This window comes from Camarhynchus parvulus, chromosome 18 (assembly GCF_901933205.1).
Source record: "Camarhynchus parvulus chromosome 18, STF_HiC, whole genome shotgun sequence".
Classification (NCBI taxonomy): Eukaryota; Metazoa; Chordata; class Aves; order Passeriformes; family Thraupidae; genus Camarhynchus; species Camarhynchus parvulus.
Window position 1 is genome coordinate 3,363,502 of NC_044588.1, and position 13,468 is coordinate 3,376,969.

A 13,468-nucleotide genomic window follows, 5' to 3' on the forward strand; every position below is an offset into this window, starting at 1 on the left:
ACTGTGAGCAGGAATCTCTCCCATTAAGACTGAATGAACAGCTCCAATGCTGTCTTTTATCCTTCCCTTCGTGCACAGGCTCCACTTCATTTCTCACTGAAGTCAGCAGCAAAAATAAAAGCCCCTTCAGCTGGCGTTAGGGCAGAGCTGGGGAGGGGGTGCAGCTCAGGCCGGCCCCCCCAGCACCCCGGGGTGGCAGAGACAGGGGAAGGGCCTGGGGGGGCCACAGGCAGCTGGGGCTGCAGCAGAGATTCCCTTGTCACCTGTGAGCCAAGGTTTGGGTACATTAAGACATCCTGGGCCAAATCCTCCCTGTGGGGTGGGCTGGGTCCAGCAGCCGTGGGCACCAGCTGAGCCTTTTGCATGGCAAGAGATGCTGGATCTGTAATTCTTTTTGTTTTGTTTTTTTTCCTTTTTAAATAACTGGGTTACTTAAGACTTACCTATTAAAAACAGCTACACTTTATGCTGTAAGAGTAATTTTCCCAACAATTTCACAAGCAATACAAGATAGGCATTGGAGAGATTGATGTAAAGACAGCTTTCCGTTATGCAGAAGATCATTTTTCCTCTCCAGTTATTTAAGCTAACCTCCTTTAACAATCTCAGAATAAATTAATAAATACTAGTTAAATTAGAAACAGTACATCAGGTCTGACTATCAACAGAAAACAGTTCTAAGGATCCCAGTTGGGAGAAGAAAAATGATCTTATGAAATATGTGCAGTAAGAACTGGCCATGAAGACACACGGAGCCTTTGATTTCCCAGCATTATGTGACATTCAAGTTAAGATCATTAGCAATGGTTTCTAATTGTCAGCTATCTAGCCTGGCCTCCTCCTCCTCCAAGCTAAAAGGTGAGTCTGTGTCCCTCCAGAAGAAGATTCAGTTGGCTACTGGTGGTGTATGAAATGCTCCAGTTCGTATCATCAGGTCTGAGTGGAATTTGTGGTAAGGGATGGGTGACAGTCAGAGGCTGAGCTGCTTCTGCTGTTGCTGTTGTCAGTATTTATGGATCAGTTGGACTTTTACCTATGCTTGTTATCAGGAAAGCAAGTGTGCATCACATCTTCATGCTAGACAGAAGTTATTCTTATGTGACTATCCGTATTTTCTATGGAGCTTTCCATTGTTGGTTAAAAAAATTCTGTCTAATATTTAAAAAAAAAATTGTCGGTAGCAACTGTTCACATTTAAAATTTCACATTCCCTTTAGAATGGAGTTTTAAAACGTGGAGCAGAGCTGACATTTCCCCCAGCCTTACACCGAGTACATTAGATGGAGAAGGAACAGGGCTTTTTATACCACGCTGTCAGAGCCTTTTCCTGAATTTTCTGCTTTTCCAATATCCATGTCTATAAAGTCATCTGGTAGTTCTGGTGGTGGCCCTGCCAGGCTCTCCTCCACCTGCTGCTGCTGTTGCTGCTGCTGCTGGTGGTGGTGGCAGAGCCCAGTCTTGCACGGCCTCACCAGGGCCAGGAACACGGCCCCCAGGACCATGCCAGCAGCACAGGAGTAGAAGGCTGAGCTGTAGTTCTTTGTCGTATCCACTAAGACACCTGGAAAAAAAAAACATTTACAGCAGTTAGCCACAGCCCACTCCCCCCCCGCCCTGCCCTGCCCTCCTGTAGGGCTTTAATCTGCATTTTATCTGCGGCCAAAACTCGGTGACAATCGGATGCCACGTTAAAAAAACAAACCCCATTGTGTTCTGGGGTACACAGTGTCACCTCCAGTGCTCCCCTGGGCACTGCAGGGATGCTGAGCCCGAGATGCAGCAGGCATCTGTTTGTTCTGCCAGCCTTCACCTTTCTGCAGAGCGTGGCACAGGCACAGCGAGAGGGATTCGCCTCTGCTTGTGCCTGAAGTGGTGCCAGCTTTGGGTTTCTAACAGGATCAGGGGAGCACTGCAGTATTTCCCTTCCCTCTGAGGTTCCTCAGTGCCTCATCCGTGGGACTCTGCAGAGCTGCATTGCAGTCTTCTGGCTCTGGGAGACTCCCAGTAGTGGTTGCAGGGCTGTGATTAGTGCTGCCAGAATACCTTCTAGACAGAGATCAGCACCCACAGCTGTCAAACACCTCCAAAACAAAACCAAGACCAAAGTCTGTGTTACCTGCGAGGGGTGGTCCAGCCAACCCAGCTAAGCTTTGAATGAAGACATAGACTCCAGCTGCAGAGGACATCCTCTCAATGCCAACCACGTCGTCTTCAGCCAGGAGGGGAATATGTGTGCCCGCCACCGTGCCGAGCATGAACCCAAAATAAACGCTACATATCATCAAGCCCCAGAATCCAGAGGCAAAAGGGAAGGCAACCAAGGCTACAGACAGCAGGATGACGCAGATGAGCTCGATGTAGATCTTGCGGATGGGCTTCTTGTTGAGGAGCCAGCCTGCAAAAATCCTCCCGAAGACCTCGGCGATGGCCATGGCCGACAGGATGTAGGCAGAGTGGTCCTTGCTGATGCCCAGGCTGCGGCTCAGGGGGATGATGTAGAGGGAGGGAGCGAAGAAGCCCAGGGTTGCAAACAGGCCAAAGAATGCATAACAGATAAAGCTATAGTCTCTCATCACAGAGAAGTCCAGTAGTTTGGTTTTTGGTTCTGGAGGGGTGCTGTTATTGTCAACGGGGTTCTGTCCGTGTTGCTTTGGTTCTTCACTTTTCGGCTCTGCTTTGGTTTTTCCAGGCACATTGCTGGGTGAGGTAGTTATATCGACTCCTGAGTCTATGGACTCTATTGAGGTGCATGTTTGTTCGTTTTCAAGCATGTACTTTGTCTCTGTGGACTCCTCTGGAGGCTGTGCTTTCACTTCTGGCTGCTCTCTGATGACGATGGGGCGCAGCAGCGAGCCGCAGGCCGTGATGCCCAGCTGCAGCACCCCGACAGAAAGCATGCTGTACCTCCAGCCAATCTGCTCCTTCAGGGCCGTGATTGCTGAGGGAAGAGGAGAAGTGTAACTGGGAAAGCCTGTAGTCACACCAAGGAACTGAATTTACAGCCAGGGAAGGGAGTGGAGATTCTCCACTGGAGGGTTCCTCTCAAAAAGGCTGAGCAGGGGTCTCTCTACCCAGGGGTCTGGCACCCACCTTCCTCCCCTCTGCTGCAGCAGACAGAAGCTAAGAGCTGCGGCTTTCACCACCTGCTAGCAGATGCCACCCTCTAGGTAAGTTTTTTGAGGTCTCAGCAGGTCTGGGGACAAAGGGGGTGTTGTTCACAGTGAAGGAGGGCAACCTCAGTGCTTGAGTGTCCTTTCTCAGCTGCCCCCACCCTGAAACCAGCTAGCAGAGGAAGTCTCTCAGCTCTGCTCAAAGGTGCACGTCACTGCCTAATTACCAGCCTTCCTTTGCACCCAAAGCAGCTTTGCAGCGGGGATTAGCCCAGAGCACACGAGCACAGCAGACCACAGAAACCTCCAAGGGCAGAGGTGACAGGGCTGTGACGCCTGGGCACAGCTCCCCAAAACGCTGGAGCACTTTGGCAGCCCGTGCTGAGCACAAGCCCAGTAACCTTTAGGAGCAGTTCTGGGCACTGTGTGTTTTAAATAGCTGAAGTTTCTCGGGCTTATTTTTAGCCTGCCAGATCTATATAGGGAGCCTGGCGGGCTGCATATCAGCCAGGCATGTCCTGCACTGGCACATGGCACCGGGGGGGCTCGGCAGTGTCACACCCGTCCCTGGCACTGTCACTCTGCCTGCTGGGTGCCACGGGCATGTGAGCAACCACTTGTGGGCACTGAGTTGGCCTCTGGCTGTCTGCTTGGGGAAAGGATTTGTGCCTTTGGCCCTCCCAGCACGCGGGCACCGTACCTGGTGCGAAGGAGAAGACGGCGAAACATTCCCCTGTGGATGCCACCGCTGTGACCAGCGAGCGCCTTTTGTCAAAATACTGTGATAAAATGGTGACAGTCGGGAGGAAGGAGAGGCAGTATCCGAGGCCTGTGAATAAATGCCAAAAATTGCCATAACAACAAGTAAAGGAGGGGGAAACACCGATGCAAGAACACGTTAAGTCGGCTTTCCCGGTGGTCATTACAGTATCATTTCGGCCAACTCAGCAAGTCACCCTGGAAGAAAATCATTGGGGAAACCAGAATGTTATTTTTTTGTAATTTGGAAGGGGGAAAAGAAAAGAAGAAAAAAGAAAAAAGGAGAGTAGAAACCCAAACCAAAAGACCCAGCCTCCCCAACCTGCTAGATAATGCCTTCTGCTCCCAAACAGCCAGTGGGGTCCACTTTGAGGACCTCATCTGCTTAAAGCATTTGAGCCTGTAGCAACTGCTCCCTTAAGCAAGGCAAGCTCCTGGCCATGGACATGAGCAGAACACCCAGGCCAGGCTGGAGAGAGGAAAAGCATCAGGAGAAGAAACCAGAGACAGAGGGAGCATTAGAGGATTTGATCCCGGGTGCAGCTTTGTTCTTCTCTGAGCTTTGTTCAGCTCATCAGAAGCCACCGGTGCCGCTGCACGAGCTCAGGGCCGAGCCCAGGGCGGTGCCCGGGGTGGCACAGGCACAAAGCCAAGCCTGGGGCCCATCCTCGCTGCGGGATCAGCTCAGGAGGGGCAGCAGCAGGGAGCAGGGGACAGGAGGGTGGCTCACCGGAGACGATGCCGATGGTGACGTACATGTGCACCACGCTGTGGGCGAAGGAGGCGATGACCATGCCAGCGCTGACCAGCAGCCCCCCGGCCATCACCACCAGCCGGTGGCCAAAGCGGTTGCTCAGGACCGTCGACAGAGGAGCTGCAGAGGGAGAGAGCTGTGGTCAGCACCCACCTCACCAACTTCACAGCCACCATCTCCTGCAGAGCTCTGCTCATGCTCCTGCCCAGGTTCCTCGAGGTGCCACCTCCCTGCACAGCGCAGCATCACCCTGGAGCCACGCTGGGGCACAGCTCACAGCGTTTAGGACGTGCTACAAAATCACCAGAAGGCACACGGCAGCCTGGGACAAATCTCCAGCCACATGTCCGGATACCACTGGATTTCAGCAAGGCTCAAGTTATTTCTAATCCTTTTCTAACTGCAGAGTTTGGTTTGAACACTCTGGGTTTTACCCCTTGCTGGTGAGACCTGAACAACTGGGTCAGGCTCAGTGACATGGACCCTGTCCCTGCACCACCCACAGACTCAAAGGGCTCAAAGGGACTGCCAGGCTGAGACAGACATTTCTTGGCATTTGAGGAGCAGCCTCTGAGCTTTATGGCCATGATTTAATTTATAATGGAGCCATTAGAGGCACAAAAGTCACAGGTGCCAGGTCCTTGCATGCTGAGTCAGCAGCAGGACTGCCCCTTGCACCTGGGCCGAGCGCCCGCTCCTCTTACCTGTGAAGGTCTGTACAAACACACATATGGATATTATCCAGGATATCCTGCTGTTGGTTTCATCAAAGCTTTCCATCAGGTCGTTGAAGAAGACTCCAAAGGATTTTATGATGCCGTATGTCAGGGCTTCCACAACAAAGAACGCAAAGGCGACCGTCCAGCCCCATCCTCCGTCAGGCACTTTAGTATAAACGTTTGCAGAGGTGCACGGCATCTTTACAGCTTTGACCGTCATTTTGGATCTGGGAAAAGAGGGGAGAGGCAGCCAGGCATCAGTTTAAACTGAATTCTGCTGGAAGAGGCACAGCCTGGGAGCTGTAGCACCCCTAAGGCACCGTGAGCAGGACCAAGTGTGGGAGCTGGGCTGGTGTTTCTGCCTCTGTCCCTCCGTGGGCTCCTTCCTGCTGCTGCCTTGTGAGCCCAGCACCAGAAACTCCCAGCTCAGCACCGGGGCGAGCTGTTCCCAGCAGCCAAGCCCGGGAGCTGGGAGCTGTCATCTGCCTGGCGGTGCACGGGGGTGGATGGATGCGGTTCGTGAAAGATCCACCGCGGGCTGGTGGAGCCGCAGGAGCCCCGGGGCACCCATGGTCCCCAGCCTGGCCGGCCCCAGAACGGCAGCTCAGGGCTGCCCACACCTCAGAACCAGGGGTGGGGACACCCCCAATATCACCAGCTCCTCTGCAGCCCTTGGCACCATTACCATCCCCCGGGGCAGGGGGGCTGGATGGGATCACCCCATACGATACAGGGTGTTCTCAGCCCTGCCCCGTGTCACCCGGGGGTGTGGGGGTGGCTTTGGTCCCCCATGGAACTCCCCATGGAACCCCAGCACTGCACAGGGGGGACAGCACCAGAGTCACAGTCGGGGGAGGACACTGTGCTGGGGTCACTGCCACACAGGGGGGACAATGTCAGGGTTACAGTCCTGGGCTTGCTGCCACACCTACAGGGGGGTCTACTGTGCCACAGTCACCGCCACACCTGTGCAGGGGGACAGTGCCAGGGGTGATCACCATATCTGTGTGGGGGGACAATCCTGGGGTCACTGCCACACCTGTGCAGGGGGACAGTGCCGGGGGTGATCATCATATCTGTGTGGGGGGACAGTCCTGGGGTCACTGCCACACCTGTGCAGGGGGACAGTGCCAGGGTCACCGCCACACCTGTGCAGGGCACAGTGCCGGGGTCACCGCCGCACGTGCGCTGCGGGGGACAGTGCCGGGGTCACCGCCCCACCCGCGTGGGGGTGCCAGTGCCGGGCTCAGCGCCGTGGGACACAGCGCCGGCTCCCGCAGCCGCCCGGCAGGACACGGAGCGGTGGCCGCGGTGGCCGCCCCGTCCCGCCCGGACCTGCGGCTCCCCCCGCGCCGCCGTCCCCGGCAGCCACCCGGCATTTCCCTCCTCCATTTTAGACTCGGCTCCTCGGCCCCGCGCTCCGAGCCCACCGCGGAACTTCGCCCGGCGGAGCAGGCGAGTGCGCGGGAGCCCGGCCGGGCTGCGAGCCCACGCCGGGGGTCCCCGAGCGGGGCGGGGGGGGGTCCCCAGGCCGGGCAGCCCCTCCTGCGGTGCCGCATGGCTCCCGGGGGATCCGCTCGGCAGGGATGGAGCGAGGCGGGGGCTCCCGCATCCCTCCCTGCGCTGCTGCCCGCGCCGGGCTCTGCCGCAGCCGGGCAGGGCGAGGGGCACGGGCGGGACCCCCGAACTTTGCGGGAAGTGCCTGGAGACCCCCGAGAGAGGGGATGGGGCTGCCGCGAATTCCTGTGTCACTGCAAGGGGGGAAAAAGCAGATCGGGAGAAAGCACGCTTAGGGAGCAGAAAAAAAAATGATAAGGAAAAACAACCCAGCGAACCCGCAAACCTGGGCGTGTGTTTTGTACATTTAAAGATTAAAAGAAATAATGGTGGTCGGGGAAAAAAATTGAAAATGAAGAAGCCGGAGCGCAGGGGCCCGGCGTGGCCCCCCCTTCCCTGCATCACTTTCCCAACATTTCAGCCCTGATTCCTGCATCGCCGGGGCCGCGGGCTAAAAATACAGGGATGCGGGCGAGGGGAGGTGGGGAAGGAAAACGCTGGAAAAAACGAAAAAATAACGTTAAAAAGCGCCCCAAAAGAAGGGGAAAAATTTTAAAAAGGGAAACAAAGCCCTCCCCCACCCATGTCCCCCGGAATCCCCGGGCGGGAGCCCCACTCACCGGTGCTGCGGCGGGGTCAGGGGCTGCCCATGGCCCGGGAGGGCGAGCGGGCGACCCTCGGCGAGGAGGCGGCCCCGCTGCCCGCCGGCCTCCGGCCGCTGCTGCTCCCGCTGCCCGCGGCGGCGGCTGCTGCTGCTCGGTGCTCGCTCGCAGCCCTTTTATACCGGCTGGAGCCGGTCTCCGCCGGCGGCTCCGCAGCGCCCATGTGCGCGGCGCCGGGCCCGGCTCGCCCAGCGGCGGCACCGCGTGTGCGGGAGGGGCGGTGCAGGGGCGGCCCCGCGGGGTCCCGAGCATCCCCGGCAGCACCGCAGCCCCCGCAGCCCCCGGCCCGCACTTGCCCCGCACGGGGCGCTCCGGCAGGTGCGGGGTCCGGAGCATCCCCAGGTGCGGGGTCTGGAGCATCCCCGGGGTGCGCGGTCTGGGGTCCGGTGCATCCCCCGGGGTGTGGGGTCCGGGGTATTCCCGGGGTCCGGAGCAACCCCAGGGTGCGGGGTCCGGAGCATCCCCGCGATTCGGGGTCCGGAGCATTCCTGGGGTGCAGGGTCCGGAACATCCCCATGATTCGGGGTCCGGAGCATCCCCACGATGCAGGGTCCGCATCATCCCCATGATTCAGGGTCCGCATCATCCCCATGATTTGGGGTCTGGAGCATCCCCGGGGTGTGGGGTCCGGAGCATCCCCACGATGCGGGGTCCGCATCATCCCCGCGATTTGGGGTCCGGAGCATCCCCCATGTGTGGGGTCCGCATCATCCCCGTGATTTGGGGTCCGGAGCATCCCCGGGTGCGGGTGGGATGCGGGGAGCACATGCTGGAGCCCCCTCGCCCCCCGTTTTTTTTGTCCCCTCCGAGGTTTGGGTGCTGCCCATATTTTCCCTAACGAGGAAATATGCCCCTTGTTTGTATTTTCCAGTACAAAACATCTCCTTTAGTTGTGTTTCTAGGGAAAAGCATTGTATTTTTAGGGGAAGCCACTTCCTTTAGTTGCATCTTTAGGGAAAACCTCCTTTCCTTTAGGGAAAATCTGGTTTTGTTGCAATTTTAGGGGAAAAAACATCTCCCTTGGTTGCATTTTTAGGGCAAACATTTTCCTTGCTTGAATTTTTAGGGGGAACCATCTCTCGTGGTTGTATTTTTAGAGGAAAACATCTCCCTTAGTTGCTTTTTTTTTTTTATTTTGGGGGGGGGGAACCCCTTCCCTTAGTTGTATTTTTATGGAATACATTTCCTTTAGTTGCATTCCTGGGGAAAAAACATCTCCCTCAGTTAAATTTTTAGGGGGAACTGTCTCTGTCAGTTGCATTTTTGGGGGAAACATCTCCCTTGGCTGTATTTTTTTTTGGGGGGGGGAAATCATCTCCTTTAGCTGGACTTTTAGGGACTTTTAGGGAAAAACATGCTCTTTTGTTGCATTTTTAGGGAAAAACATCTCATTTCATTGCATTTTTTTAGGGAAAAACATGTCCCTTGGTTGAATTATAAGGGGAAAACATTTGCATTGGTTGCATTTCCTAGGGGAAACCAACTCCTTAGCTGGATTTTTAAGGGAAAACATGTCCTTTATGTAGGGAGCTTAAAAAGTAGGGATTTGTGAGTCAAGCAGAGCAGGAGAGACCAGCTCACCACTTACAGGCATGGGGAAGGAAGGAGCAGGGATTCAGTCATCCTAAAATCACAGAACATCCTGAGCTGCAAGGGACCCACAGGGATCATTGAGTCCAACCCCTGGCTGTGCACAGACACCCCAGAAATCCCCCAGTGTCCTTGAGAGCGTTGTCCAAGCTCTCTTGGAGCTCTGGCAGCCTCAGAGCTGCTGCTGCTCCTGCTCTCCGTGTGCTGGGCACAGATGGATGCTGCCAGGAGGATTTGGAGTCTTGCACCATTCCTTGTGGGCCAGTGGCTTCTGCCTGCAGGGAACAGCAGAGGGGTCAGGGCGGGTGGGTGACCGCACTTTTCACCTCTCCTCACCTGGGATCTGCCCCCTGTGCTGGCCCAGGAGCCCACCACAGTGTGCTGGGTTACTGTGGAACCCGCTGCTCCTGGTTCATACCCCTGGAAAAAGCAGCCAGGTTAAAATATCCCTGCACTGCAGGGGCTGCTGTGTTTGGCTTGGCCACAGTCCCTTCTGCTGCTTTTCCCTTCCTTTGTCCCAGTGGGATTGCTGGTGGGACAACACAGCCAAGGGCAGCAGGTAGCTGGGGCAAAATTCTCCAGATTGCCCCAAATGAGGCAAATTGTTGGGAAAGCTGCTGCTGGTTTCTCTTGGCAATGCTGGCCCAACAGCAAGTGCTAGTGCTGTCAGGGGGGTTTCTGCAGTCCTCTCCTGAACCAGCTGAAATCCTTCTGAAATCCATCAGAAATCCATCAGAAATCTGGGTCCTCAGCCATGGGGGTGACCCTGTGTGTCCTTAAGAGCCTCCCATCTCCCTGTCCCGAAGGAAAACCCTTCCTCTGAGGGAGCCTTTGAGGTGGGCGCCCTTTACCCCTGCCCTGCCTTTCAGGGGTACAGATAAAGGGTGACCACCCTTTATGTGGCCCTGCAGAGCCAAGATCCCGTTATCCAAGCTTTTCCTTGGGAATGGGGCACCCTCCCCGTGCTGAAATTCTTCCTGGTAACGACAGTGCGAGTGCTTGTGGGACAACAAAAGAGGTTTGTGCCTCCAGGGGAGAAATAAGGACGCAAATATCTTTGGCATGAAAAACCCCAAAGCGATTTGCTCCTCGGTATTTCTTGTCAGTGCTCTGCATCTGTCTCTGCCTCACCTTGCCATTCCTTTCCTTTGGGCTTTCCAAGAGCAATAAGGCTCTGGGGAGCCAAGGGGGCTGCAGGGGCCCTGTGGGGGGACAGGGATGGTGGTTGTAGCTTCTCCAGCCTCACTGTAAAACCCTTTTCACCCCATATTTTTGGGGAATTTCCCTGCTGCTGGCTTGGCTTGGGATCCTTTTCCCTGGCACATCCATCCTGGGTCAGTCCCGTGCCTGGCAGCGCTCACAGCAGGACGTGCCTCTCCATCATCCCAGCAACTCCAGCAGCAGGGCTGGGGTAAAACCCTTTTCCCCCCATATTTTTGGGGTAATTTCTCAAATTTCCCAATTTGCTGCTTGGCTTGGCTGGGATCCTTTTCCCTGGCACATCCATCCTGGGTCAGTCCCGTGCCTGGCAGCGCTCACAGCAGGACGTGCCTCTCCATCATCCCAGCAACTCCAGCAGCGGGGCTGGGGGCTCTGTGGGGGGACAGGGATGGTGGCTGCAGCCTCTCCAGCCCCACTGTAAAACCCTTTTTCCCCCATATTTTTGGGGATTTTCCCCGCTGGTAGTTTGGCTGGGATCCTTTTCCATCCTGGGTCAGTCCCGTGCCTGGCAGCGCTCACAGCAGGACGTGCCTCTCCATCATCCCAGCAGCTCCAGCAGCAGGGCTGGGGGCTCTGAAATCCCCAGGGAAGCAGAGCAGGAGTGCTGGCTGTGGGCATAAATCAGAGAAATCAGCCAGGAGCTGGGAAAGAGGGCGGGCTGGGCAGAGAGGGGAGCGCGGGCCCCTGGCCGGGTGGCTCCGGCACTTCCAGTTCATTTATTCTGCCGGGGTTTGCCCAGCCCTGCTCGGCATGTGAAATGTTTGCTCTGAAAGACCCAGCAGTGAGATGGGTGAAAAACATTCTCCTGTCCCGGGAGCTGGCAGAAATCCTGGTAAATCTGCAGAAGTATGTTTTTGTCGGTGCTGCTTGTTCTGTGAGGAGAGCTAGTATAAACTATGCCAGCAGAAAACCTTTTTTTCCTGGAATGAAGTCCTGACTGTGTTCAGAGCATTGTCAGCACGGTTGTGCTGGGAATGGAGCTTTGCTGGTAAACATGTCAGCACCAGGGAGGCCCAAGGGGGCAGACACAGAGCTCCTGCCCCATGGGCAGACCCCTCACCAGGTACCTGCTGCCCTTCTCTGCTCAAATTAAAAATCTCTGGAATCTTAAACTGCAAAAAACAAAGCATAGATTTATTTTTCTGCCCCCTGAAAGCCCGTCTGCCCTGCCACCCATCCCCCCAGGCTGTGGTTGGGCATCCCCCAGTGGGGTCAGCACCATGGGGATATGTCCCCATCCCACAGCACTCAGCACAGCTGAGCCATCACTCCTGCTTGCCTGCCTCAGTTTCCCTGACCCCTGCTGGCACAAGGGGTGGCGCTGGGAGCTCCTGGATGACAGCAGGTACCCACTTCAGTCTGAATTGCTCATCCTTTGCTGTGTCCTTTCCTCCCTGCTCCTCGTGGCCGGGATGGGGGATCCTGCTGGGACTTTCAGCAGGGGCACTGGGTGGGTTTGGGCTGGAGATCAGAGCTGGGACCCCCCGGGTGGGTTGTGAGCCCCAGGAGCTGGCAGGGGGTAGCTCAGCACAGCTGGGTGTGCTTCAAAGGGCCGCAGGTTTTTCTGGGCTCCAGCCGCTGCTTTGCTCTCCAGGCAGGCGTGAAAATGTGAAAGAATGTGAAAAATGTGAAAATGATCATGCTGGCCCCAAGATTTGTGAACTTTCTGGTTAATGTGTAATAAATACATGACAGATAATGCCAGCACAGTGAGGGTGACCCCTCCGTGGTGGCACTGCCAGGGGTGCCATCCCAGAGAGGCATCTCCCCTCTTCTCCCCAGGGACGTGCTTGGAGAGGCTTTGGGGCTTTTCTAAACTGGTTTATCTGGTTTGGACTTCTCCAGGCTCCTGTGAGCTGCGTGCCTGGCTTGCAGAAGGCAGGTTGTTTGTTTGTTCAGGGCTGCCCTGGTCCAAGGTGCGTGCTGTGCCACCAGGTGTGCCGTGTCCAGCGCTGCCAACCCCACTCATCCCCAGGCCAGCGATCCCTCCCTGCCACTCCTCCAGCTGCAGCCACCTGGGCAGCATTTCCTGCTTGGCACAGGTGCCACGGTGTTCCTGCCAGCCTGGGGAATCTCTCCTGAGTCATTTGGATTTTTGCAGAAAGAGCTGAAAGTTGGTGGGGTCAGCTCTGGAGGCAGCAAAGCTGCAGGGGAGCAGAGGGGGGATCCCAGGGGGATGTGCACAGCCTGGTCTCACCGGGAATTGGAGCTGGAAAGGGTCAGAGAGGGCTCAGAGGGCAGAGTTGATGCCAGGGATGGCCTCACACTCATGGATGTGGTCTGGATGTGGGCATCCCACAGGCTGTGTTCCACCTCGCCTTCAAACAGCTCTGAGCATCAGGGATCAGCAAGTTTTGTTTGATGCTAATGCATGAATTTGAGCCCTGAAAGACCTTCCCTGTAATTTAGGGAGGAGAGAGTGTCCTTTGAAAATCGTTTGGGTTGTTTTTGTTCGCTGTGTCATCCTGGCATCCCTCCCCAGAGCAAATGGAAGGGACCGAGGTTTGTGGGTTCGGCTGCTTTGAGGTGGGCTGGGTTTTTCTGTGGGGCTGCAGGTGCAGCTGGGGGGGCCCGGGGCACTCTGGGGGTGCAGGGCAGCCCCTCAGGAGTGGGGCTGGGATGGGGCTGCCGGGAGGATGCTTGGAGAGGCTGGGATTTGGCACAGAGAGCAGCTCAGCCTGGGAGGGGCTGGGAGCTGCTGGATGCCAGTGGAGGTGCCAGAGGGCAGGATTAGCTGGTGTGTCTTCCCAGAAAGCCTGAACACCACCTGCCTGAGGAGATCAGCTCCACTTCTGGTGCTTTGCTTTTTGCCAAACCCCAGATCTGGCACAGGGTGATCGATGTCAGTGTGATTGATATCTCTGTTGTGGAGAGTCCCAAAGAGGGAACTGGGATGGGGCTGGGAAGGGGCTGGGAGGGGCTGGGATGGGGTTGGGATGGGGCTGGGATGGGGCTGGGATGGGGTTGGGATGGGGCTGGGATGGGGCTGGGATGAAGCTGGGATGGAGTTGGGATGAAGCTGGGATGGGGCTGGGATGGGGCTGGGATGAGGCTGGGATGGGGCTGGGATGGGGCTGGGATGGGGCTGGGATGGGG

The 13,468-nt window shown here is 56.4% G+C and overlaps 1 protein-coding gene across 1 annotated transcript; it reads right to left on the minus strand.

Moving 5' to 3' along the window:
- Positions 1–417: 417 nt before the first annotated feature.
- On the minus strand, positions 418–7,662 carry SLC16A6 (solute carrier family 16 member 6). The gene is made up of 6 exons (XM_030962276.1): positions 7,520–7,662; positions 5,328–5,569; positions 4,600–4,743; positions 3,811–3,939; positions 2,117–2,938; positions 418–1,561 (listed from the first exon to the last, which is right to left on the minus strand). The coding sequence occupies exons 2-6, from the start codon at positions 5,560–5,562 to the stop codon at positions 1,302–1,304; spliced, it is 1,590 nt and encodes a 529-aa protein (XP_030818136.1). The 5' UTR covers positions 5,563–5,569; positions 7,520–7,662; the 3' UTR covers positions 418–1,301.
- Positions 7,663–13,468: the final 5,806 nt, after the last annotated feature.